Consider the following 27470-nt stretch of genomic DNA (forward strand, 5'->3'; position numbering starts at 1 on the left):
GAAGCTGGAAGGGACACAGAAATACCAAATGATTTCCCATTTTTTGAAGTGCCAGCTTGCGATAGATCCTGTCTCTAACAATAGCTAATTTTTAGATGAGACCTTGCTTTGACTCCCAATAGAAAAATTCCTGTGTTCCTCTGAACTGTCCAGTCTTCTTCAAAGACTTAGGTTGATGTTTTTGGAGACAACTGAGCTGATCTAAGGATTAGCTGCTGCCAACAGGAGTCAGGACATCCCTTGTCATGAAGGCTTGCCCTCTGGCTTTCATTTTATACCTTGGAGAACTTAGGAACTATTTGCCTTATTTGTCTATTTGCCTTTCCTTAATAAAGCCTGCCGATCAAGCAGTATCAGTGCAGTGCAAGGGTAATAAGGGGATGCTGAGGGAATACAGCATCCCTTTTAGGTAGCAGCAAACCATTAATTTAGTTCATCTGTCTTGTGAAACCTCACCCTACCATATGAAGGCATAAAGGAGAACTTTGGAAGTGCAAGTCTCATGTGAATTAGCCTGATTTTAGAGGCACTCACTGTGGAGGGTACATTGGCTTCCTTTGGAGTGGGCAGGCATAGAGACTCCAAAGGATCAGAGCCACCGATATTTCTGTCTTTGATTTCTGTTCCTTTGTGTGTGTGTGCTGGTTTGATACTTTGAACATTTCCTGCAAAATCTCTCACATTTGTGCGTGTTTGTGTGTAATCCAGATCATCAACAGCTGTGGTGGCCCTGAGCTTGCCAGGTCTGTCGTCAGCCCGCTTCTTTCTAAAGACACCACAGATTTCCTCAGAGGACACCTGACACCAAAAGAGATAAACCTCTGGGACTCCCTGGGAGAGACATGGACCAGATCCAGGTGAGGACAGAGCTGCCATCTCACCAGGTTCCCCAAGCTCTCGAGAAAGGCAGACAGCATGCTTGATTTTATAGCCATGTCCGAGGGTCAAGGATGCCCCGATGCCCCTGCTTCTCCCTGACATGCTTTCGGAGACATGTTCCTCGTGGGTCTCACCACATATTCCTCGCTTTGTGTCCTAGAGCTGAATGGCCCCGAGAAGCAAACATCCCCACCTACATCCCCAAATTTCGCAATGGCTGGGAACCGCCCATGGAAATCTTCCGTGGAGCTCCCTGGGAAATAGACATCGGACACTTGCAAGAAGAGGTCAGTCTTGTGCCCCCGGTCATCCCCTCTTCCCGCTCCCTCTCCCTTTTTCAGAGTGAGAGGTGGATCTGTGGAGTTTGCAATGGTGTGTAACAAGTAGTCAGCTCAAAACTCAGTTGGATCTGGTCACCCCAGTTAAATATGGAAAGAAAAGAAGGCCAGAAAAGGGCAGCAACAATCAGCCCCACCTCCCAATCAACAGCAAGTAGGATACTATGCCAGAATTGAGCCCCACGGATACAGGTTTGCCTGAAGAACGTTTCTTTGGTGTGCACTTCATCGTGACCAAAAGCTTCCAGGCCATGATTCATCTACCACTCACTCTCCTTTTCTCCAATACAGCTTTCCCCTTTTCTGGTAACACTGACTTCATTTTTACCTTTCCAGCTATCATCAGCCAATGGATATCCTTACCGTAACTCCTCACTCAAGCGCAGCCAGACCGCTGATCAGACACAAGCTGTGGATGCCTTTAAGCAGAACGTGACTCAGCATGTAAATAGGTAATGTATCGGCACCACCCCAGACAACGGCGCCTCGGCTTCCCCCTTGTAACCTCATAAGCACCCACTGCAACATACCATGACACCAGAATGTCTTGGCATCCTGGTTAGATAACTCTCTGCCATTATTAATTCAGACTTGTTAACAAGATCAAGAGAACTCAAAGATCAGATGAGGGATTATTCATGTAAACACTGATTTTTAATCTGCTTTTTAATTACCAGCAGGTCTGCAAGGAAATGGGTTACATGTGTTTTCCACCACAAGAGGCAAAAATATTGACTGACTTCATTAGTCAATCAGTATGTCTTGTTTCATAACATCAGCCCACCAACGTGGTATTAAGGATCATGTGCCAAAGATACTGTGCTGCATTTTCATTCTCCATAAGTCTAGCGAAGTCAGTATCTCTCCGTTCATCCTAAAGCCACAACAGTTTGCATAGACAGAACCTGCTCACAGGAGGAATCTGTTCTGAGGCATGAGCACACGCAAGCTTTCTGCTGTTGAAAACCGCAGCGCTGGGGAAGAGCGGCCCCACCTCAGCAGCACTGCACAGAAAACATTTTAACTGAGGCAGTGCCATTTTGTTTCACTGGAGGCAACTGCTCCTCCTTGTGCTTTTAAACACAGCCAAAGGGAAAAACATTTATTAGAGGCTGAACAAAATGAGAATGTGTTTCCGGTCTTGCCTATCTCTCCATCAGGAGACTGCCAGGGCGTTGATTTCAGACAACTCTTCTTAGTGAGATAAATCCAGAAAATGGGGGAAAAAACCCCTTCCCTTTCTTCAGAAGTCTTGGAAATTTCAGTTCCCAACCCAGAACCAACCAGGCTACCCCTCTGCCTCAGGCTTTTTCCTCAAGGCTCTTTCACAATTTAACCAAACACTCTGCCCCACTGCTAGTTTTCTATCACCAGTTACTCAGTGGTATAAAATCTTTATGAAAGTACTTTTGGTTCAAAGTTTAGAGGCTTTTCATCTGCTTGCTTGTTTACCTGGGCTTATGCCTTTGAAATTTCTCCAAGATCTCCAAGTTTCAAAACACTCCCCAAACTGCAAATTAATGCTCTGCCATACTCCGCTTTGCAGTGATTTGACGTGAAGTTATCAACTTCAGTTTTTTAAAGACTGGAAGCCCAGACCCAGCAAAGCACTTAACCATGGACTTTTCTGTAGCCAGCTCTAGACTGGGAAAAAAACCTTCAAGCCAGGATTTGTTTTCATGGTTTTATGTTCTAATCTAAAATATTTATAAGCTCTACTACTAAAAAAAAAAAAAAGTTCAAATGCACAGCAAAATACCTTACATCAAATTATATCAGCAAAATAACTTATTCTTCCCATTCACCCCATCAAAGGTCCTGCTGGGACCATAAAATGGTGCAGACGCAGCATTGAGTAGGGAAAGAATTACAATAACAAATTCTCTTCTCCAATTCCATTTGTCCCAGTGAGATTATGAAAAAATAAGGACAACTTAGTTTACATGAGAACATTTAAGTCCATCTTTAGTGACTGGTAGATAACACACATAAGGAAACATTTTCATCTGTTAGTCTCAGCACAGGCAAACTATAAATAGTAATATCGAGTCCTGGAATACAAATTAACAGCGTGCCTTTTAACCAAGGTGCCTGTTTCCCTGAGACACCACCCAGTCTAACTACAGTGTGGGCTCACAGAAGAGTAGATGAGGATCTCTCTTCTCCTGGGATAGGTGGTGCACCTTTTTACCTACCTTTCAGGCTGTCAAGAACAAGTTTTCTTTTCAGATAACACTTAAGAAAGAAACATCAAAGTTAATGGCACTGAAGCAGATGCTAAAATTGAGGATGTGCTTAGGCACCAAGTCTGCCCAGATGTTTGCCAAGATCACAGTCCTGGGACACACGTATTTCCTGCTGTACTCATGCTTTTTTCAGGGTAGTTTGAACTAGTTTTCTAACCAAGAGACCCTATATTAACAAAAATACCCATCATCAGTCTTATTATTTACCCAGGGCTTTTGGCTGCAGAGAACTGTCATGAAAGCCCCAGGCAATATTACAATAATCAGCAAAGGTCGCTTGTGTAAAACCGAGGCGCACGCAAAGTACGCATTAGCCTCAAACTCCTCCAGCCGTCACCTCTTTCCTCATGACTCATTTACCTTCTGGAATGCTACAAAAGCAGTAATTTCTACCTAACTTGGCTTTCCTCCCCCTCCCTGCCTTCAGGGCACTGCTGGGTAAGGCCACCATTCCCTTTCTTGACTAGATTCAATCTGTCCCAGAGTCTGCTCCAAGCTCTCCCCCAATGCAGACTTACAACTTACATATTGCACATGGCTGTACCCAGACCAAGAGTTGTCCCAAATCAAGGGAGCTAAAGACAGCACTACAGCCATAGGCATGATATCAAACCACTGAACCAGTGGTTTCAACCTTTGTCAGGCTACCAAAAGTTATCTAGTGAAGACAGTAAAACGAACTGAAACTAAACATACTGGGATTGCTTTTCAAAGTCAGGTTTTACAGATGCCTCAGAAGGCGTCCACGAAGAGCCGAGTTTCCACAGATCATGGATTTAAAATCACTGACCAAACCCAAGAACTCAGCAATGGGAAAACCATGAGGCTAAAACCCATAGTTGCTAGCAATGCTGGAAGCACCAGCTTCACTGAGTTACACAGAACTTGACATAAACTGGAGGAGAACCCGACCCCCTGTTGGCATGCCCACTGCGAATACTGCACCCGGGAGTCTTCTGCACCAGGCGGCTGTGCAGGTTCCAAGTCATAAGCAGAAAGATCCACAGAAGGTGCATTAAAGTAGTTTCTACCTGCCCTTACACAACAAGGCAAGACAGTTTTTTCATACTGCAAACATTTTTGGAATTAAAAAATAACACTGAACCCATTCTAATCTAAGAAGAAAAAGATGAGATCTGCAAAATTTTCCTAAGCCAGGCAAAAAAAAACCCCAACTATCAAAAAATAAACCATTTCAGTTTGGGTCAAAGGAAATATTTCATTGCACTTTTTCTACCACTTTTGACAATCTACCGTATTTATTTTGTCTCTCCCTCCAAATGAAAAGTCAGTTCAACATTGAAAGCCATATATTCTTGTCTCAGAAATTTCCAAGCAAAATCCTTAAACACACTCCTTTCCCCCCAAAATGCATCTTAAAATAAAAACGCTCAAACTCACTTTTCCTGGAAACCCGCAGAATTCTGTTTCAGTAGCTGCAGCGTTCATTGCCTGATGAAAAAAACCACAGATTTCCAGTCAGTTCTACCTACGCTCGTTTTCAATATCCTTTCTCCCAGCACTGCTGCCTGCTTCTCCCCTGCTCTGGCATATGGGGCAGTTGTTTCCACTTTCCAGGACATGAGGGTTTCACACTTATTTTTCACAGGAGGTGCAATCAGAGCATTTTGTTTGTGCTTTGTCAGTCTCCCCAGTCCTTGCTGCAGCAAAGAAGCAGTTGGTAGGGGAAGAAGTCTTTTCTTCCACCCTGAAAGCAGCAGCCTCACAGTCCCCCAATAAGGCCGCTAACCAAACAGCCCTACAGCTTTTTTTTTCCCCCCCAAACACAGGGTATTCCACTAAAATGAGAGGTGAAAATCTTCCTCAAAATAGAGTAGCAAAGAGGCACTGTCCCCTCCTAACACAAATGCAGTTGTCTCTCTACCTGCACTGGCACACAGTCTTCACCACTCCTTTTTTGCCTGTGAACCTATACTGCCCTAGTTATTAGATGGGCCTCCACTAAAACTCCGTTTTTTTCCTCCTGCAGGAATTTTGAGGCACAGGGAATGGCTCTGCCGAAGAGATATGCCAAAATCCACTATGACTTTACTGCGCGAAATGCCAATGAGCTGTCAGTGCTTAAGGATGAAATCCTGGAGGTAAGCGAACGTGCTCGGGGAAAAGGGGTGCCCTCCTTCCCTTTCCAGGAACAGGAGAGAGATCTCAAGATACTGGCATGTGCCAACCCATTTTTGCTGGGTGTCTTCTGAGCAGTAACATGAAACTTTGCTCAAATCTAAAGCTTTACATCTGAGCTGGAGCAGGCTGACTGTATGCTTTGGGTCATTTGCTCAGCTGAAACACATCAGTCACATCTTAATTAGCAATGAGGAGGAAAGAAAACACGCACTGCAGTACACTGCTCACTCATTTGCTGGGCCTGTGTTCATTATTACCACTCCCCCCGCAAAGGAATTATTTTCTATGAAAACATCCTTTTTCATAACCTGTCTCTTACCACAATACTGCTGGCAGCTGGAGAATGTAGGACATGACTTGGTCTACACACTAAGTGTAACAGTCTATGACTTGAGAAAAAGACTTCTGTTCAAAAATGTAGCTAGAATGAGAAATGTGTGTGGGCCTTGCCAGCAAAGCTCATCCAGTCTGGGAAGATTACTTTAAAAAAGAAAATTAAAAAAAAAAAAAAAAAAAAAAATCACAGTTCTGGGTAAAAACAAGCCTGCTGAAAGGAGCAGGAGGGCAGGAGCAATAGGAGATCTCTCAGCAATGGGCAATCTCCTTGCCACATCATGGTTATGACGTGATATGTTATGTGTTATGATATGACACATGATCAAATTATATGATAACACTCTGGCATCTTTGGCAGGAGTCACTCATGATTTGTTTTTTTTAATGCAAAAAGACAACACAAACTCAGTCACTGGGGGGAAAAAAAAAAAAAAAAAGATGGAGAAACAGGCAAATTAAGTAGGAACTATGAGTTCTTCAGCACCCCAGGTCTGTTTCCCCCCAGAGACGCTCTCCGTTAGGGTAAGTCCTGATGCTTTTCAGGAAAGGCTTCAGTCCCAAACGGCAAACAAGTGCAACAGATCTGTTTGCCAGCTCCTGGCCTCAGTGATGTTATTCTGACAACTTCACATTACTGTGTGGTTTATTTCCACTATATGCTGTTTATGTATGCCAGAAATCTGATGTTCTCACTAGCAAATTTATTTTTTTCCCCTCTGTCAGGTGTTGGAAGATAATAAGCAGTGGTGGAAGTTGCTCAACCGGAGTGGGCAGGCTGGTTATGTCCCTTATAATATCCTGGATGTGGTGAAACCAGAAGAGCTCGAACAGGTCTGTAGCGAGGTGATAATTAACTGGTAGCCAGCTGCAGGGCATAATCAGCCTCTCAGAATAATCTTGTGATTAGACCTCCCTGGATTTCTTAGGATGCTGTACACAAGTCGGGATGAACCCTCACAAGTAGACAAACCAGGATCCAGGAGATTCCCGAGTCTCCTATGATAAAACTCTCACATTTTGCCACTGTTTACCTTCCCCCTCCCCAAACGAGGCCTATCCTTCCCACCCGCGCGGCAGCCTCATGCTCTCCTCCCGCTCCGAGATGCCAAGCACGTTGCCTGCTGCCAGCAGCGCCTGGCAGGCAGGGCGATGGGAGAGGCAAAGGCCGAGTCCTGCGCAGGCAGCCGCCCGCTCGAAGTGAGACCCTAGCTCGCAGGGACGCCCACCCCGAGCCCAGCACCAGGACTTGTCATCCCAACAGAACAGCTCTCATGTTGAGGTGTCACCGAACAGCTGCTGGCAAGAGTTCCAGCTTTTGCCAGTGCCTTCCCCCCCCAAACCCACCTACTTCTCAGCCTATGGTTTAGCACCTCCTCTGCGAAACCCTGCTGCTTTTAGGGCTGTGCTGTGAACAGGACGAAAGAGCTAACGCAGCCATAAAAGCAAGTTTTGCCACCAACATGCTGAGATTTTTGCTGGGGATTAAATTAAAGACAGACAGTTCCCTCATCTCAGCACCAGGAACAAGTTACTGGAGTGGAGGCAGATGGAAATACCATCTAAATGAGTATTAAGTGAATATTGCTCTCAAGCAGCTTGCATTGCAAAAAATGTGGCGCTGGAGAGCTCTAAATGCCCTAAGGAAGCATGGAATTGCTTCCCCACTTTGGCATTTCACAGCTTGGGCAAAGCATAAGGTGCCCCAGCAGGCTGCTGGATAAAAGGCCTGTTAGTTTAATCAAAATGTCAAAAAACTCTTTCCAGACTGCTCTGGGCACTTGGCAGTGGCCCCACTTAACACCAAGTTACTAGAGCAGTGATGCTGTAGCTTCAAACGGGATTTCTGTTTGTTTTCTCTTCATATAAAAACCCTTTTGCTTCCCTTGCTCTCCGTCTCCAAGGAAGTCCTATGAGCAGTAATTTCTGCATAGCAAACGGCTAAAGGGCCGAGTCACGCCCGGGAGAGCCGTCATCCACAGCAGTAGTTAGCAAGCATAAAATACCACTCCTCTCCGTGTGACGAGTGTGACATGTTTCGCAGGGGTGTAAATGCCTTCACACAGTCTTCGGCCTTTGGCTTAGGTTCTGTTCGTTCCTGTGAGACCCCAGAAATTAACTTCTTCCATGCAGCTCCACCTGAGGTCAGGTCACATCAGCCTCAGCTGAGCGGCCCCAGATCAGCACAGGGAGGACACAGCAATTTGTCCCTCAATCTGCTATCGTGGGTGGGGGGCAAAAAGTTTGAGAAAATGAAAAATGGCAAAAAAAAATTCTTACAGATTTTTTTTTCTTTATCACCTAGTCTAACCAGAAGTACAAAGGAGAGCTGACCCCCAGGGGATATGGACCATCCAGCCCAACTCACAAGCTACCTGCCAGCTACGCGGGGGATAAATGGGGAAGTGAAATGTTATCACGCAACTCTCCCCAGGATGCCAAAGAACGTACGTGTCCCACACCGTGCTCCCAGCATCCGGGCACCTTTTACACCACACGTAGCAGCCTCGGGCAGCCAGAAGGCTTGGCACCACAGCTTTGCATTTCAGGACTTAATTGAAAAGTTTCTGTGAGCGTGTGCTTTTGCTTGCTCTCTGTCCTGGTGGTTTTCTTTCTTTACTTTTACCATAATGGTCTGTCCACTATTTTTGGTTGCTGTGTGCATGTAACCAGAGCTACCCAAGTGCGTGTTCCCTCTCACACAGCTCTGCACAAGGAGCGACTGCACCTTTTAGTGATAAGCAACAGACTAGCAGTGGTTTTGGGGGAGATGTACCGAGGAGGTTCCAGGTAGCACAACAGCCAACAGCGCAGCTCTGAGGAGCTCTCTGACTCACGTCACGGGCTCTCAGGCAGCCTGGGACAAGCAGGGCAAAAAGGGGATTTACTATCACCTTAACCCTCCTTCCAGCTTGACCTTCATAGAATCATAGAATCGTTTAGGTTGGAAAAGACCTTTAAGATCATCCAGTCCAACCATTAACCTACACTACCAAGTCTACTCTAAGCCAATCAAGGGTAGACCAGACTAAACCATGGCCCAGAGTGCCACATCTACCCGCCTTTTGAACACTTGCAGGGATGGTGACTCCACCGCCTCTCTGGGCAGCCTCTTCCAATTCTTGACCACCCTTTCCATAAAGAAATTTTTCCTAATTTCCAACCTAAACCTCCCCTGGCACAGCTTAAGCCCATTTCCTCTCGTCCTATCACTAACTACTTGGGAGAAGAGACCAACACCCCCGTCCCAGCCCCCTCCTGTCAGGCAGCTGCAGAGAGCGATCAGGTCTCCCCTCAGCCTCCTCTTCTCCAGGCTGAACACCCCCAGCTCCCTCAGCCGCTCCCCACCAGCCCTGTGCTCCACACCCTTCACCAGCTTTGTTGCCCTTCTCTGGACACGCTCCAGCCCCTCAATGTCTTTCTTGTATTGAGGGGCCCAAAACTGGGCACAGTATTCCAGGTGCGGCCTCACCAGCGCCGAGTACAGGGGAACAATCACCTTCCTCCTCCTCCTCCCAAGGACAGAGTTTCCTTTCCCCGCCAACATGTTTAACTGTGTCTAAGCAATGACCCACATTCAGCGCAACTCCTTTCTCTCGCTTCCTTTGCTCCTGTCTCCTGCCACGCACGCAGCGCCCGCCTGGCCTGTTCCTTCGAGTGCTTTCAGAGAAACCCCAGCCAGCAGATCTGCCAAGAAGAGATGCACATCACTCCCTAACCCTGCGCGGGCTACGCGGGGTCACAGAACGTGAGGAAGAGCAGGAGCCTGGCTCACCTCACCCCCTTAGCACGCCCTTTATACACCTGTAGCAAGCTGTCTCCCGAAAGGCCAGAACTGGGGTTCACGCCCTGTTCAGCTACCGGGGACTCCTGGCAGCAGGAGCCCTTTTGGGATGACGGAAAGCCCCGTAATACAAGCATCACGGACACGTATCTATTAATAACACTGAGTTATTCTCCCCAGTCTTCAGGAGTTTCATGGAAAAAGTGATACAGGATGATGTGTCACTGGAGTTTTAGGAGTGTGCTGCTCACTCCCAGTTCATGTTTCCGGCCACTTCTATTTAGCTGCACAGCAAAAGCTGGATCTGTGAGGACCTGGATCAGTGAATTACTTATTAGAAGTAGCAGAGAGGACTGAAAAGTGGATGGAGCAGGGCTACAGCTCAAAACCAAGACTCTAATTGTAGGTGCTCACACAACTGGCCTTCCACATCAGGTGGCAGCGAAGGGGCAATGGGAAGAAAATAAATGGCAATACAGAGGCACGGAAAAATGGGAACCTCGTTCTCAGAAACAGATCATCAGACCTCCCTGACCTCTGCTGTCTCATGTGGTTTGGGGTTTTTCCCCTCCCTGCTGCTAATTTTGCAGGGCAATTTCCTTATTTCAACAGCCCGAAGGGAACTAAGTAACTCAAAAACAGGAAGATGACAAACTAAAGCAAAAACACAACAGCAACACCAGATATCAGGAAAAAGGGACCCTGTCCCTTGTCACCACTTGACAGCATCAGTGGAAGCAAAGACACTGCCAGATCAGGCTTTATGCCCTTGAGCAAACTTCTGCTAGTCAGTGTTGCAGGGTTTTATTATGCCCTTTCAATGAGGTGTGATGAACAGTGTAGGTTAGCAACAGGAGAAACAAGATGGATCCCAATATAAATTTGTATATAAAATAGGTGAAAATACAGGTCCTTACCAGCACCTGCTACAGACACCGGTCACACAAAATTAATGTGTTCTTATCAAAATGTTCTCCTATTATTTTGCCAAATATGACACACTTTTTCCCCCCAATAAGTGCTTGCGAACAAGAACTTTCCAGGCAGACTGATGGGTAGTTTTGCTCCCGCTGGCTAAAAGCAAGTGCCTCTGCAGATGTGAGCTCTCCTTTTTCACACCAGACCAATCTCTACTCAGTTAAACATGGACTGGCGAGTATGTGCTTATTAAATGAGACAGCTCAGAGTCTGCTGGTATATACCATGGCAGAGAATACGCTTTTCTCCAGAAATTATACAGCTATATCAATACTGGTCAACATCAGAACCAGAGATTTCCTTTCTCCCAGGAACAGCAGCAGTTGTTCCAAGAGTCCCCAGTTAGCCTAATGGACGTTGCTGAAGCAATGAGGCCAAAATCTCAGACATGCAGTGCTTGTACCAAAGCATGCCCTTGTCCTGGGGGACAGTCACACTGCAGGAAACCCTTAAGCAGCATTTCAGATTCAATGATCGCTGTGCGGACAATGAGCATTTGGCTGTTATTTTGTGATTCCTCCTCTCCATCATTCTGGAGAAGAACTGCAGAAATCTAGGTTTCTCCCAAAGAGCAAGCGAGGTTTCAAAAGCTGAAGGAAGTTGAGAGTATTGGCTTGGGAGGAAAGGGGAGATTCTCACATCCGCTCCTGCAGTCTGCCAGCCTCCAAAGCTGTGGCAGTCTCCCTTTACACATTTGCTCCTGATAGAAGTTTGAAGGTCAAAATGTTGTTGCTCAACCTGTTGCTCTAAGAACACTTAAAGAGTTCTTTAAAATACAAAAGTGAGCACTTTCCTTTGGTGTGTTTACAGAGTTAATAAAAATGCTGAGCCACATTTTGACCTTCCTTACAGTTTCCCCACAAACACATCAATTTCATAGGATTTGTAACTGAAGACATAATTTCATTCCCTACTCTCTACCTTGTGCCTTGTTTCCCCAGAACTTATTCATCAAATGGACGAGCTGAATGATGAGTTGCTAAAGATGATCACAAACAACAAAATTCAGCCTCCCCAGAGGAATTTCAAAGTCGAAAAGCCTCAGGAAGTTTCTGTGCCCCTCACCTTCGAATCCAGCACTGAAGAAGTCAAAGCTTGGCTGGAGGCAAAGTCGTTCAGCAAAGAGTAAGATCTGCTTTACTACCACATGAAATGCTGGTCTTTCGTTGAAAAAGGAGTGGGGGAGGCAGCTTGCAACATTTCAGCTGGATTACACATCACTTGTATTTACTTACACAGCCCGTGTTGCAAATTGGATTTCAATCATATTAAATCCAGGCTATATAACCAGTAGATTCAGAGCCCAAACTGACACCCTTTCTTATACACTATCAAATAAACCTTGTCTTACAGTGCAGCAAAAGACCTAATGAGTAGCTGCAAATAAAGGAATGGTCTTGCTTATTCACACAACTCACAGCCACATGTCACACAATGTCCTACCGCTGGTGCTCGTCTGGCCCCAGTTAGCCAGTTCAGAGTGCTGAACGTACAGACAAATAACTAATTAACTAACTAAACCCCTGGCCTGGAATGCAAATTCCAGATGACTGCCTGTCTCTGGAGGAGCTGTCCTGAAGTACCTCTGAGGAAGAGCCAGACCCTCAGCCGGGGCTAGCAAATCTTCCCAGCCACCAGGAAAGGACCAAAAAGCTGCGCGTGCTCAAGGGTTACGAGTTACAACTTACACTCTGCACAGCGAGCTAAGAGGAGCTCCAGGATTGCTCCCCAAATGTGATGCAACCGGAGTGAAATCACTGTGATACCCACAGGGCTGGCTACACGGTGGATGCCAGGGTGACGCTGGCTTCGCCCGCTCCTCATGGCTTGCCATCATTGCCGCCAAGAGCTTGGGTTTCCCAACGGCTCCCACCTTGGCACAGCCCCAGGGCCCGGCACATGATATGGTCCTGGTGCCGGGGCTGCACGCCGGCTGCTCCTAGCCCTTTTATTTCTGGCTCCTCACCTTTGGCAAGAGGCCACATGTAGCACAATCAACATCTCCTCACTTTGTGTCTTCCCAGGACAGTGGAACACCTTGGCATCCTTACTGGAGCTCAGCTCTTCTCCCTCAACAGAGAGGAGTTGAAGAAAGTGTGTGGTGATGAGGGAAATAGAGTATACAGTAAAATCACGGTGGAGAAAAACCAACTGGAGGTACGTAGCTTTCTGGACAACTCCCATGGGAATGGGTGCCTATACCAGCAGTGTCAGATATCCCATTAAACAGACATTTTAAGAAACGTAATTAAAAAAACCAAACCCACCCCAAACAACCAAAACCCACACAACCAAAAAAACACACCACCTAAAAATGCTGAGTCGTCTTTTAAGCAAAAAGGCCCCAAATCTGCAAGGCAGATCACCCTGCCTCCACTAATGAATCTGCCTTCTTACTGGTATCACTAGCTATCACTTTGAAACTAGCTCTACTCTTACAGCATTAGTTAAATATTATAATTTAACTACAGCTTGAAGTTAAAATTAAAACTTCCTGTTTTGTTTCCATTCTAGAAAAACAGAGGGGAGTCAGAACTCCAAGAAATCATGAAGCGTCGCCAGGAGAGGATTGATTCCGCTAATTAAAATCTATCTGCTTTATTTCAGCTATTAGTCATAGTAGTGCAGAAAAAGGGAATGAAAGCAGTGATCCCCAGTCCAGACAAGAGACAGCAGTGCTCCACTTAGCGGTGTAATTGCCATCAAAGTGACAATTTCTTGAACACTGTTGATAAGGGTAGACAATAAGACCATGTCCCATTGGGAAAGGTGTTTTAACATTGCATGAAGTATTTTTTTTTTTTTATAACTATATATTTTATACTGAAATTTTACGTGCATGCGATCAGAGCAGATCAGAACTCACACGTGTCTGAAGGTATGACAATGGCTGGATTAAAGCAAAAAAGACCCCGCAAAGCTTTTCTCAGAGGGCTGTGCCTGCTCCCACCCGCCTCGCCGGCACGGCTTGGGAAGAGAGGGCACAGCACACAGCACAGAACAAGCCAGCCCAAATGTTTAGAGTCTGGACCACAGAAATAAGTCTTCTCCCCCACTTTTAATTTCCTTCTCTGCGGCAGATATCCCCTGCAGCCCACTAGCAAAGGCCCTGTGACACTTCACTGTCCTTTTTCTGTCCTCCATGCCCCCTTGTTGGACGAGGCTAGAATTGCAACACACGTTACCTAAGACTGGCTGCTTCCTTAAATACGTGTGGCAGTTAGTGCCGCCTTTGAACAGTGGAAACGCGCTTTCACCATGTAATAACGAGCAGCAGCCGAGTGACAACTGAAGTGATTTGAATCTGCAAATAGGTGAGCTCAGCCTGATCATCCCTGCTTAGGCAGAGGCTGGGGCTCAGGGCAGCTGTGCAGCCCTTCACCTTGGCACTGATCCTGTATCGGAAAGTTGCAGTATTGCCAAAGCCAGGCGTCAAACAAGGAGAAGATAAGCCCCTACCATTTGCTCCCAACCTAGTCACACCCAAAGCCCTTCCCAGGGTGCTCGCCACTCATCCCCACCTTCACGTTTTCATTGCAAGGAGTAATCTGAAATGCTTCCCAAATATCTAAGGAACAAAAGCACACTTGGAAAGGCTGTTTTAATACAAAATAAATGGCCACAAGAAAAAAAAAAAATCTAATTTAGTAGAGGCTGTTGTTCTTCACTTCCTGTTTTTCTCAATAACGTTATGTGCATATGTATATATCTATCTAGCGAAATACTCCCTCACTCTTACAATCTATACATAGGGATGAGGAAAAAATCCCTTTCCCTAGAGACACCATTGATTATGCATCAAGAATTTACATTATAAAAGCTCAAGCAAGCATATAGTAGATCTCCTGTCCACAGCAAGTTTGGCAGACACTGTGTTCATATTTATATTTTACTTACAGACCAACTTGATAGGAATGCAGTAAAGCAAACACATCTACAGGAACTGCTCACAGACCAGGAAGACTTTGTCTTTCTCTCTCATTCACACATCTGAACTTTGGTTGAGTGGGAATTCAGGCCCAGGCTCCGCAAAGACTTACGCATGTGCTTTCCTTTCCGTGCTGTGAATGGTCCCACCTCCTTTACAGGTTAAGCACGTGCCTAAGTCTTTGCACAATTTGGGACTGTCCTTGCACATTTAATGGAAAAAGCTGAATGGCTGCAAAGCAGTGGCTGGGGAACACGTGTCTAAATCTGAGAATACTGATGCATCTCTCAATTTTGGCTTTGTTCTTCCAAAAATGTTTCTAAGGGATGATATATTTTCTTAATCTTGAAATAGGACGTTGTTAGCACCAGCAGAATTAGGGTGCAGGCAGGGAACTTACAGAGGAGGATCATGGTTTTAGTCACAACACTGCTGGCTTGCCAGAGCGGCTGGAATTTGCAAAAGGCACTCACCCTGTCAGGGAGGGATGAAGAGGACAATCCTCCTGAGAAGCCCTGGCTCTGGATTAGGGTGGAGATGGGAAGCAGGTGTGAACACTGGCAAACCATCGGTGTTACAAGCACAGGAGGCTAAATCATTTCTAAAATGAAAATAAGAACATATGGTGAGCTAGGAAACCCAACACCATGCTTGTCTTTGGGTATAAAGGAAAACAAATCACGCAGAATTATAGTTACTTGGGATTCTAATAGAGCATACACAACACTTCTATAAAGCCGGGCGCCACAGGAGCATTTCGTAAAATAAATATATCAGTAGACCTTATTGCAGAAGTCACTTTTAAAAATTTCCATATGACTGAGCTGTGCATCTGTTATATTTGTACTGCCTGCAGATAATGCTATAATGTACTGTACATTAATGTAATTGAACGAAGGATAAAATGATATAACCATGCACTGTATAAGATTTATTAAAATAGTTAAGTTATACTTATAACTCCATCTCTGTCTCTTTCCCTGGGATATAAATTGAAGCAACAGGACACAAAAACAGTCGTTAAGGGCTGGCTTTTCATAATGACTTGTCACCGTGAGTCTAAGATACACAGCAGAGAATCTGAAACCACGTTTCCTTTTGTTTCTGGGGGACTGCTGTTCAAAAGGAAGGATGTTGTGGCCTTGATAATCATTCACATCTAAAAACAGGGCTAGGTGAAAATCCCACATATAACAGCAATGAAATGCTGGGGAAGCTACCGGCTGAATCCATAACATCCCTTTTCTCATCATCTTGAAGAACAAATTTCTCTTACTTCTGGTACGTGCAGCTGAGGCAACACGCCAGCATTTACACACACACAGATACTGTCCAAGACAACATTTTGCACTGGCAAGCTAAAAACGCCCAAACCCTGGTCAATGCCAGCTAATGCAAGGCCGAGAACAAAGAGGAGGGAAGGGGTGTACACGGGAGGCTCTTGCTCCTCAGCAAAGGACTCTGGAGATGACGAGAACACATTCCCTATGCAGTCACGGAATTAAAACAGGACTTAAACCTAACACCTCTTTCCATTATCTTCTCTTTGGGCTGGACAAAGCACGAGAAGGTTGTGCAAAAGCATATTCTTGTATGTCAGGAAGAGAAATTACTGTGGCAGCTTCCACAATTGAAACAATACAAATTGAAACAAAATGAGGGGAACAGCATGCTCCAAAGAGCCTCTGTTTAATGGCCAAGTGGCAGATTTTGCAACATTTCCAGCCAAGTCCCATTCCCTATTTCAGAAGCGCAACCGCGTTAACAGGATCGCCTTCTCTACAGCTTAAATGAAGTTTAGGCTATAAAGGAAAACAACTCACACGGAAACTTGAGATAATAATAGAAGCGTACATGACAGTTCTGTAAAGCCGGGCACCACAGGAGCATTTCGTAAAATAAATGTATTAGACCTTATTGCAGAAGTCACTTTTAAAAATTTCCTTATGACTGAGCTGTGCACCTGAGCCGTGCTCGCTCTGGTACGGCGGCGCAGGCCGGAGGCCCGGCTGACCAGCTGCGTTGAGCCTTGCCCACGACAGCGAGGGAGGAAACGCACCGCTGAGCTCCTGCAACGGGCTAACACAGGCACGGCACGGCTGCCAGCCTTTCCTCAAGGCAGCTAAACGGGGCGAACGCCTCACCCTCACCAACCCTCCCGCCGCCATCTTATGTCACCGGCGGAGGCCTGCCCCGGAGAGGCCCCGCGGACCCAAGAGGGACGGATGTCTGGGGGACGGCTCGGGCGCCCTGCCCGGCCCGGCCGTGAGGAGTTCCCAGGGGAGCTCCTGGGGACAGCAGGGCCCCCTCGCCCCCAGCCCCCGGGGACAGCGGCTGCCCCGAGCGCTGCCCGCTCCCCGCTGGGGCAATGGCGGCCGGCGGCAGCCGCATCCCCCGTCGCCAAGGTGACCACTCCCCCGCCCTCACCAGCCGCCAAAACACCCAATCAGAAACTTCCTTCCTTCCCCCCGCCCCGCCCCGGCTGCCTTCGTCTTGCTTCCGCGCTGCTGATTGGCTCGCCGCCTCCCTCCTGGGATGGGATTGGCGGGCGGCGGGTGTCGGGAGCGAGCGAGTGGCGCAGGCCGGCTCCCCTCCGGGCGCGCAGGATTCCCGTACCGGCAGCGCGTACTCCCTCCCCCCGCCCCGCGGAATAATGTCGGTGTCTCCCGTGAAGCGGCAGAAGATGGAGTCGGTGCTGGACCAGCTCAAGCACCACACCACCGTGGTGGCCGACACCGGCGACTTCAACGGTGAGAGGCGGCGGGGGGGGGGCCCTGTCACCGCACTCCCCCCGCCGCGAGAGTGGGCGCGCCCGGCTGAAGGGGCGAGCGCCCGAGGGGGAGCGAACCACCGCGGCGCGGGGGGGGGGGGGTTGCCGTGCGCCCGGGAGGCGGCGAGGCCGCTCGGTGCCGGCGCGTTGCGCAAGGCCGGCGCTTGGGCAAGGCGCCGTTAGCGGAGGCGGGGCGGGGGGGGCGGCCGGAGCCCCAGCACCGCGGAGCCCCTGCCCGCCGGCGGCCCCTACGCGAGGCCGGGCTGCCGCTGCCGGGGGCTCCCCCGGGACCCGCTGCCCCGGCGGGAGGCGGCCGGTGCCGCGGGGCCGGGGGCTGCAGCCGAGCCCCGGGCGAGCCCGAGCAGGCAGCGCCCTGCGGCCGCTTCGCCTGAATCCGAGCCCGAGCAGCTGGCAGGTTTGATGCCGCGCACGTAGTGCATTTGCCAGACCCTCCCGTTATTTCCTTTTTTTTTTAATTTTTTTTTCCCCATTTTTGACCTAGAGCGTGCGCAAACCCCGACGCTCGGCTCCGTGTGCTGTTACTAACAAGTACCAGGCTCCACAAGATAAGCTCTGTTGGGCTAACAAAGTTGGTTTTTTTTCCAATGACCAGTTTAGATTTGTTTTTTGGTTGCTGGGTTGTTTTTCTTTTTTTTTTTTTTTTTTTTCAAATGGCGGAAGCAAAGAAAATAATGCCAGAGTGCTTTTGTTTTCCTTGTCTCATGAGGATGAGCAAGCACTCTCCGAGGAAGGGAGGTGGCGTTGGATTATGAAGCCGCTTGTTCCGAAGCTGTCGCTGCCCGAGCGCCTGCACAGGCACGCGACTTTCTTGGTACATCAGAACTGAAAAATCCCTCCCCGAAGGTCTCCCGGTCGCGCAGAGCGATGCTTCTTGAATCCCGCTCTGCTGTCGCTGAGACCTGCGGTAATCCGTCTGCCGCCTACCTAATCCTATAGGTGATGCATAAACGGTCCTTAATGGCAACCGTCCAATGTCTTATATGAGGAAATTTAAGGTTAAGAGTGCACAGGGGTAGCAACAGCTCCGACGTGTGCCTCGTGATGCTGTCCGCCGGTATTTACGGACTTGCACTGACTCCAGGTAGCGTGTATCCATTAAGTGCTTTGGATTGCCCGATTCCAAGCGTCAGGCTGCATGGAACGTTAGGGAGAAGCTGTTACTTGCCTTTAAGAGTCTGTCTGATGTGAGAGACAACCGCTGTACCATGAAAGGTGTGGAGCATTGATGCAACTTTACCAAGCGTTGCATCGAGGGAGCTGGAAACACCAAGTGACCAGGTAACTTCAGAGTTGTGAAATTACCTGGTTGTGAAGAATCTGACAAACTTGTCAGATTTACGTACCTCTGAGTAGCAACAAACCTGGCCAAAGCCCAGCGTGTGCTGAAATTGCGTGAATTTAAAACATTATGCTGTCTACCCTGGGTTTCAAAAAAGCATAGTGGGGGGAAAAAAAAAAATCCTTGCGATGGTCGAGGGGGTGTCTGTGCACGGGTGGCAGGAAGGAGGCCGAGCGCTGCCCGCTGGGACGTTTCAACAAGCTCCTTGAAACAGTTTTGCAGTTGATCTCTGGCTGCCTGTTGTCACCTGCGGATCCTTCTTACAGTCCAAACAAGGCCGCAGCGAACATCTGACTCCCTCCCTCTTCACGTTAAACGCTGATGCTGGTTAAGGTGCAGTTGTTACTAACACCGGTTCCCAGTTTTGTTTAAAGATAAACGCGTCGGTACGGTGCTGTGTAGGAACGGATGCTGGTTTGAATGGCTCTTGAGGGAAGTACGTGCAGTAAGCGGTGGCGGCTTCTCTAGTAGCTGCACTAGTTTTGCTTTTTAACTAAGCCAGACCGGTACATACTTAGTCTTTTGCCCGGCTTTCTTTGCGCTCAGCAATGAGGAAAGGTGGCACGACGGTCGCAGACCCCCCCACTGAAAGCTTGTACTGCCCAGCTAAAACCCAGGCTGCTGACTGCTTTGTGACAGGCTGGGTGAGGAAAGCTGGGTGACCGGCTTAATGAGATTAATTTACACGTTGCCAGAGACCCGCAAGAGTCTTCAAACGCTGCAAGACCGGAGAGGAGTAATAAGCGCTGTCAAAACAGACTTCTCTAAAATTGCGCCCACGCTTCAGAACCGAGTTTCATTGGAGGTGATTGTCCCCCTGTACGGAGGTGATTGTCCCCCTGTACTCGGCGCTGGTGAGGCCGCACCTGGAATACTGTGTCCAGTTTTGGGCCCCTCACTACAAGAAAGACATTGAGGTGCTGGAGCGTGTTCAGAGGCGGGCAACGAAGCTGGTGAAGGGTCTGGAGAACAAGTCTTATGAGGAGCGGCTGAGGGAACTGGGGTTGTTTAGCCTGGAAAAGAGGAGGCTGAGGGGAGACCTTATCGCTCTCTACAACTACCTGAAAGGAGGTTGTAGTGAGGTGGGTGTTGGTCTCTTCTCCCAAGTAGCTAGCGATAGGACAAGAGGAAATGGGCTTAAGCTGCGCCAGGGGAGGTTTAGACTGGAAATTAGGAAAAATTTCTTTACGGAAAGGGTGGTCAGGCATTGGAACAGGCTGCCCAGAGAGGTGGTGGAGTCACCATCCCTGGAGGCGTTTAAAAAACGGGTAGATGTGGCACTTCGGGATATGGTTTAGTCTGGTCTACCCTTGATTAGTCTAGAGTGGGCTTGGTAGTGTAGGTTAATGGTTGGACTGGATGATCTTAAAGGTCTTTTCCAACCTAGATGATTCTATGATTCTATTCTATGATTGGTGTACTGCTTTATTTTAAGCAGTTCCCATGTGAACTGAAATGTGTTTTGAAGGACCTGTTTGTACGGAATGGACTTGCTCCAGGATCGTGATCATAGCCTAGGAGGGAGCGATGGAAAAACAATACTCATTTTCTTCTATGACTGAAAAAATAAAAGTTGCACTCTTCAAGTTGGGTTTTGATCCCTGTGCAAAAACACTGAGGAAAATGAGCTGGCGATAAGTATTTTGTTATTTTTGACGTTTAGCTGTGTTAACAAGCAGCTCGTAAGCAGAAATTGCTGAAGGGCCTGCTGAGGCTCTTCCCCCTTTGCTGAGTCAGGCTCTGCGTGCCGGGCAGCTCAGCTGTGATTAGGGCCAGACAATGCATGGGCACAGCCTGCGCTGGTAAACAACTGGTATCACCTCAAATAGGTGTAGTCCAGGGCTTAAGGTAAGCCAAGGGTTCAGATATCTTCCACAAGGCAGGAAGCCTGGTAGTACAAGGAAAATGACAAGAACAGATACTAAGAAATGGTCTGCAACTGTTTGAAAAGGTTTTACAATGCAGTAATGCTCTAGCAACTTTTCTAACAGATGAGTTTTTCTCCTGTTCTGCTGGTAGACAAACAAAAACCCCAAAGTCTAACTGCTAGAAGGGAAGAAAGATCCCCTTGTCTTTACTTTCCCCCTGTGATTCCTGGAACTCAGCTATGCCAGTGAATATGATACGGACAGATGTGAGAAGTTGACAGTACCGCTTCTCTTCACCTGTCGCTGCTACAGGTTTATTTCTTTTGGGCAATGTCTATAGTAGTGAGTGAGCTTTGCTGTATCTTACTACTGTAGCTCTGTTAACCCTGTTCTGGTACTTCTGGCACAAGCCAGCTTTCAGGCTGTGGTATTTAAACATCATTGCGCTGTCACGAACGCTACTGTCCTACAGCCGTGTTTACGTTATCACATATTTCAGCAAAATCCTTTTAATCGCTCAGGCCTGCCGATTGTTTTAAACAGGCTATTTTTATTTCCCTAGCAATTGATGAGTACAAGCCCCTGGATGCCACCACAAACCCATCTCTGATACTAGCTGCAGCTCAGATGCCAGCTTACCAGGAACTTGTGGACGATGCTGTTGCCTATGGGAAAAAACTCGGCGGGTAAGCGAAGAGGTTTCTTTATCTCGGTAGATCTATATTTAAGGTGCCTCATTTATACAAACAGCATTTAGTACTACTAGCAATGTACTGGGGTTTTCCCCTCGTGTACTCGTAGGTGTGTCTCCTGCCCCAAAAAGCCTCAACTCTTAAAGAAAAATGTCTTATGCTCGTTTCAGATGTGCTTTGAAGAAGCGCATCTCCATTTACCAGCTCTCATGTGGCTTTAGGAAACCACTCTTTGAGTTGACGGCATTATAGGAAACAGTGTCCAAAGGCTCATACTGCTGGTGGAACACAGAGGGCAGAACATAAACACGGAGCAGAGCAGAAGTGGCTATTTGAACTCTGGAATTTAATGTTAAATGGGCTGTGAAATTTGATCTTCAAATCCATGGCAAGGTGTGAATGCACTCTGGGGTTCCCCCCTTGCCCACAGAAATGATTTTGCTCTTTGTGGTTTTCAGGTCAGAAGAGGAGCAGATCAAAAATGCTTGTGACAAACTTTTTGTATTATTTGGAGCTGAAATATTGAAGAGGATACCTGGCCGTGTGTCCACAGAAGTAGATGCAAGGTTGGCTCTTTTTCCTCTGGGTTACCCCGGATATTTGTACATACAAAAAGAAACGCGATGTGAGTTGGAGAAAGATGTTCTTGTCTAGACAGCTCACTGTTATAAGGCTAGCAAGAGTTTATATTGTTAATGTTTGTTTAATTGGAGAATGGATTTTACTTAGTTTGCTTGATTATAACTTGGTGACAAAACTTTATGAAAACAAGTAATACTGAGCTTGGATTTTTGTAATCTTCTTGTCCTTCCTTAAGCAAGGGAAACCTCATGCTTCCAGTATACTTAGGGTTTTGCTCATTCTCTTCTGTGTGATAATGTCTTCTCAATTTACCAAGAGATCTGTTTTAACAGTTTATTTCAAGACTTGCATAGGATTTGAGCTTCTAATAGCTGCTAATGCTCAGCTCCTGCATTCATTATGAAAAGCTTTAGCCTGTAACTTTCTCAAGGAAAGCTATCTTGAGCTCTGGATCCTCTGAATCAAGGAGTAGCGGTGCTGTCATCCGCCTCCTTGATGGGCTCACAATCCAGGCAGTGTCTCTGAGAACAAAAACCTGCTATTGGCGTATGAATGCTGATAAAATGGACGATGTTTTTCAATGGGGTTTGGGCGGGAAAGCATTTAAAAAAAAAAAAATAGTTTTAAGCAGTCTTGCTCTTGTTTCAAAGGTTGTCCTTTGATAAGGAAGGAATGATTCAGAGGGCCAGGCGCCTCATTGACCTTTATAAGGAAGCAGGAATCGGTAAAGATCGTATTCTCATAAAGCTCTCTTCGACATGGGAAGGAATCCAGGCTGGCAAGTAAGTGTTTCTCTACCTGGTAGGCTGATTCATAGCATGCTTCTGCCTGCTCACAGGCACCTGACAAACACATTCTGCACTTAAAATAAAGAACTCTTTTGAAAGCCTTGCACCAGGAAATGTGTTACTAGCACTACAGCTAGCAAGCAAGGTGCTCTGCTACCGCTTTCTGTTGAAATAGGAAAAGTTTGTTCATGCAAGGGCCAGGCCACAAACAGAGTTTCCTGAAATACCATGCTAAGTTGTCTGCATTTGGTTCAAGGAACAGCATTAAATAAAGCGGAGTTCGGCAGCACAAAACACTGGCTGTTAGCTTAAAACTTTAAAGCTTATAAACTGTACCACATTCCTAATTTAACTCAAGAAATTCAGTAGTTTTAACCTACTAGCTTGTTACTAGAATGTAAATTCAGTAGGTGAGCCAACTGCTGTTTTAAGCCAGCCTGTGTCTGCAGGGTTCTGGAAGCAGAGTACGGGATTCACTGCAACATGACCTTGCTGTTCTCCTTTGCGCAGGCAGTTGCCTGTGCTGAAGCTGGAGTTACTCTGATTTCCCCATTCGTAGGACGTATCCTGGATTGGTATGTTGCAAATGGAGATAAGAAAACCTACGAGCCTTCAGAGGATCCAGGTAAGCTTTCCTTTTAACATATAGTTAAAAATATAGTAGCTCCTCATTCAAACTGCAGTTTACTTGTATAAATCCTCTTAATGAAAAAATGTTGGTTCTGAGCGTCTTCTAAATAATCATTTGTACTTCAAATGAATTATTCTGAAAGTTGCTGATTTCTCCTTTTTAGGAGTGAAGAGTGTCACTAAGATCTACAACTACTACAAAAAGTTTGGCTACAAAACTATCGTGATGGGTGCTTCCTTTCGAAATACGGGAGAAATAAAAGCGCTTACAGGCTGTGACTATCTCACTATTTCACCCAAGCTTTTGGCAGAGCTCAGCAAAGAGTATGTCAAGTTAACTCCCACGCTCAGCGTAAAAGAGGGTAAGTCCACTTCTGTGTAACATGGACTTGCTCAGTCTCCCTTTCTTCTTGAACGTTAAGAGTATGTGGTTCCCCTCAGCTCTGTGGTGCTTGCTTCCATTCTGCTTTAAGGATAAACATTGATCCCTCTCCAATGGAAATACGGTAGCCCGATTACAACAGTACCGCTCCAGCTGCTGACACACAGTTGCTTCTTTAGGGTCTTGGGTCCCACCGAGTACGCTAACTGGAATTACGGTGGGTTTTGAGTGTGCTTAAATACTGTGTACCCTCTCCTGAGAGGACAGGGAGAGCAGAAGGAACTTTATACATCACAGACTTGGGATGAAGTTTTACTGCATATTAGCCAAGATGCCAAGCCTGGCTTAATCTTATGTTAATGTTGCATCAGTGATGCAATTAGCTCTGGACATGCCAAAGGTGTTTTCCCTCCAGAAATTAATCATATGCAAGACTAAGTGGTTTGATCTAGTGATAATGGGCCACAATGCTTTTGAATGTATATTCCTATTGCGCTACTCTTGCTCTTCTCTAGCCTTATTAAAATGCTACTTTACAACTCGGAAGATGAGATTTGTGCACAGCTGTAGTCATGGATTGCTGCTTATGGGGTGCTAGCTGGCTCGTAGGCATGTTATCAATTCAGCTTTTGTTAGGTACTGCCAAATAATCAAAGCCCTAATTGTTCAGCATATTTGTTTAGAATGTCTCACTGTGGTAGGGCTGTTGCATAATTCTTGATAATAGGCCTGAAAGTACTGTACCATTCAGAAGCAGATACAAGATAATGGCATACACGTAAACATTGTATTTTAAGAGAAACTGATTATTTAGATGACTTCCCACCACCCGATCAGGAGCATTTTCAGTCTTGCAGCCCAAAGCGTGCTCATGTAGCAAGTCATGTTGAAAGTGGGGTTTGAAATTTTTCAACAGCTGGAGATGGTCAGAAGCTTGAGACTGTTTCAGAAAGCCTGTGGTATTTGATAATAATCTGATAATATGGCTTGTTTTGTTTTCAATTCCCCGTGCACAGCTCAGGCATGTGAGCTTGAGAAGATCCACCTGGATGAGAAGGCATTCCGCTGGCACCATAACGAAGACCAAATGGCTGTGGAGAAATTATCTGATGGGATCAGAAAATTTGCTGCAGATGCAATTAAACTGGAGAGGATGTTAAAGGTAGGAGTTATATCATGCTGCCACCTCTCATGTTCCTCCCAAGCACTCCAGCTAACCCACAGTTCCTTGTGATATGGCTAAGGATTAGGAACCTGTAAGCAAGTCCGATCAGGTTGGGGTTTTTGGGTTTTTTTTTTTTGTTTTTTTTTTTTTTTTTTTACAGACAGTACATGTTAAGTAGGACAGGCAGCTAGCAAACCAGCCACCTAAATTAAGTAAACTTGGTCAACTTCACTGCATCTCAAGAAGGGTATGCAGCCACACCTGCTGCTTGAGGCCCAAGGCAGTGTTTAGATTGGCAGCTAATCAAGATAACAGTACTGTCAAAGTGAAAAGTCCCCTAAGTCTAATTCTAAACTCGTTAGCTGTCAGCAGTGGTACAAGACACATAAATAATCTTCAGACAGCGAGCCAGAGATAAATCATGCTTGCACTTGGCACTAGGAGGCACCAAGAACAGATACGCCGAGTATAGCCAAGCCACGTGAAAGTTTTCTGTCAGTTTATGGAGAGTCTTTCAAATGGGATGAACTGAACTGTGTGTTTTGTGGGGCAGAATACGCACCAAGTATACCTGATCTAGGTCTTCGTTCTTGCTGACTGACAACTACTTAAGCCCGTGTTGCTAAAGCATAGTCCGGTTCCCAAACTCTTACTCAGCTGCTGTATGTTTACTTCTCTCTTTCTAGGAGCGAATGTTCAGTGCTGAAAATGGAAAGTAGAAAAATCAGCATTCTCCTGAGTGGGTCACCTGAGGTTAAATGGATGTACAAATGTCTTACCTGTAAAAGTCTTATGCTATGTATGGATAGATTTCTGTATCATGCTTTTTTATGAATTTGCAAAGGGACAAATAGAATTTCAAATTTTTGTGGCACTTTTGTCAATACATGCAAATTAACACAGACTTTCTTTGTAATGTGTTCATTTTACTGCTGCAGGGGACATCTCACATGGTATTTTATTTTTTTTTAAGTTTTTATATTAAATTCCTGATTAAGTCTACGTTCCTAACACTTTAAGAAAGCAGTTTTGTTTTTCATGCTGTCTTACTGTGACTGAAGACACAGATTTCAAAAGCCCTCCTTGGTACAAAACCCACAAGTACTCTTACGAGACACATACATATACTAAGTCAACTAGGCTCCAGTCCCGTCCTCTCCTCTTTATGCAGCCTAGGTGGCAGCAGCAGTGACTTACTGATTGGCAAACCTGGTGAATGCCATCATAATTAGTATTTCAAGGCTTTTTAACGGGGCGGGGGGGGGGAAGCTGTATCATAAGCAATTTTTAGGAATCTTGTCAAATACCAGTTTTGCTTACCACTTGCCTAAGAGCCCAAAGCAAGGTAACAGCAAGAACATGGAATTGATTGAAGCTGAAAATGCCACTGCAATTACAACACAGGCAGAAGCTACAACTACCCCTGATGTTATTGAAGGTTACACTTTCAAAATTAAGTAGCTAAGTCTCTCAAGCAGTTAATAACTTGACAATTGGTTAATCTGAGCTGACAGTGAACATGTGGGTACAACTCAAGATCAGCTGTTCAAGCTTTGGATATTGTCTTTGGAGGAGTTACTGCTTTTCTTTATGCAATAATCATAGAATTGCTGCCAACCCTGACCCACAGCTGAGACGGTTTTGTGTTTGGGTGTTTTGTGGGTGTTTTTTTCCTTTAAATTCTATCACCCCCTCCTTTCCTTATTGTTCTTAAGCTGCTGCTTTTGCAAAAGAGGAAGAGCTATGTGGCAGCCTTCCTCAGGAACGACCTAATCCTAATCAGCACTTGCCAATTACAGGGCTTTCTGTTAGGGGGATGCATGTGATTACATTTCATGCTGTATTTCATTAAGACTAATTAAATATGTCTCTTACTAGTTCAGTTCCATCAAGAATAGACAAGAACAAGCAATGGGACAAGAGGAAATGGCCTCAAGTTGTGCCAGGGGAGGTTTAGATTGGATAGTAGGAAAAATTTCTTCACAGACAAGGTTATTAAGCGTTGGACCAGGCTGCCCAGGGAAGTGGTAGAGTCCCCATCCCTGGAGGTATTTAAAAGATGTGTAGATGTGGGGCTTAGGGACATGGTTCAGCAGTGCACTTGGCAGTGTTGGGTTAACAGTTGGACTCAATGATCTTAAGGGTCCTTTCCAACCTAAATGATTCTAAGAGGTTCCTGTTTATATGTAGACACAATTAACTGTTTCCTGATAAAGTTGCCTGAACTTAACCTCTTAAAAAAATAAAAGGAAAAAAGGCAGCACTGAGGCTATTAAAGCTATTAAAAGCTTTACCCTGCCCCCACCTCCCTGCGCTGTGCCGCACAGCCATCTGACCCACCGCTGCAAGTCAAAGTGCGCCCTGGGATTTACTTCACTGTAGTCATTAAAATCTGTTAACACGGTATTTGTATCCTGCTGCAAAGGAAACTGAACTCCAAGTACAGCAGAGGCACCAAGTACAAGTCTGTAGGCTCTCTGCTTTGGATCTAGCTTTCTCAACATCTGTTTTCCGCTCCAGAATATGAGATAAGGAGAGGTCTAGCTTCGTAGCACACCACAATTTCCTAAACAGGCAAGTTTTGGAACAGTTAACAGTTACAAAA

The 27470-nt window shown here is 46.3% G+C and overlaps 2 protein-coding genes across 3 annotated transcripts in view; both read left to right on the forward strand.

The window, feature by feature from the left end:
• Positions 1 to 13286, forward strand: part of EPS8L2 (EPS8 signaling adaptor L2) — a 65895-nt gene extending 52609 nt beyond the window's left edge. The window contains exons 15-23 of the mRNA XM_075712209.1: positions 709 to 857; positions 1040 to 1166; positions 1554 to 1669; positions 5454 to 5565; positions 6665 to 6772; positions 8244 to 8385; positions 11642 to 11825; positions 12725 to 12857; positions 13215 to 13286. Coding sequence (XP_075568324.1) covers positions 709 to 857; positions 1040 to 1166; positions 1554 to 1669; positions 5454 to 5565; positions 6665 to 6772; positions 8244 to 8385; positions 11642 to 11825; positions 12725 to 12857; positions 13215 to 13286 — 1143 coding nt within the window. The remainder of the gene's footprint in view (positions 1 to 708; positions 858 to 1039; positions 1167 to 1553; positions 1670 to 5453; positions 5566 to 6664; positions 6773 to 8243; positions 8386 to 11641; positions 11826 to 12724; positions 12858 to 13214) is intronic.
• A 3950-nt stretch (positions 13287 to 17236) lies between these two features.
• TALDO1 (transaldolase 1) lies at positions 17237 to 25868 on the forward strand. Of its 2 annotated transcripts, none has more exons than XM_075712212.1 (8): positions 17237 to 17378; positions 21189 to 21312; positions 21777 to 21884; positions 22551 to 22682; positions 23138 to 23313; positions 23483 to 23680; positions 24717 to 24862; positions 25552 to 25868. In XM_075712212.1, the coding sequence occupies exons 1-8, from the start codon at positions 17282 to 17284 to the stop codon at positions 25582 to 25584; spliced, it is 1014 nt and encodes a 337-aa protein (XP_075568327.1). In that variant the 5' UTR covers positions 17237 to 17281; the 3' UTR covers positions 25585 to 25868. The 2 variants fall into 2 exon arrangements, with proteins under 2 accessions (XP_075568327.1, XP_075568328.1); XM_075712213.1 differs by lacking the exon at positions 17237 to 17378 and adding an exon at positions 18226 to 18323.
• Positions 25869 to 27470: the final 1602 nt, after the last annotated feature.

This window comes from Pelecanus crispus, chromosome 6 (assembly GCF_030463565.1).
Source record: "Pelecanus crispus isolate bPelCri1 chromosome 6, bPelCri1.pri, whole genome shotgun sequence".
Taxonomy (NCBI): Eukaryota; Metazoa; Chordata; class Aves; order Pelecaniformes; family Pelecanidae; genus Pelecanus; species Pelecanus crispus.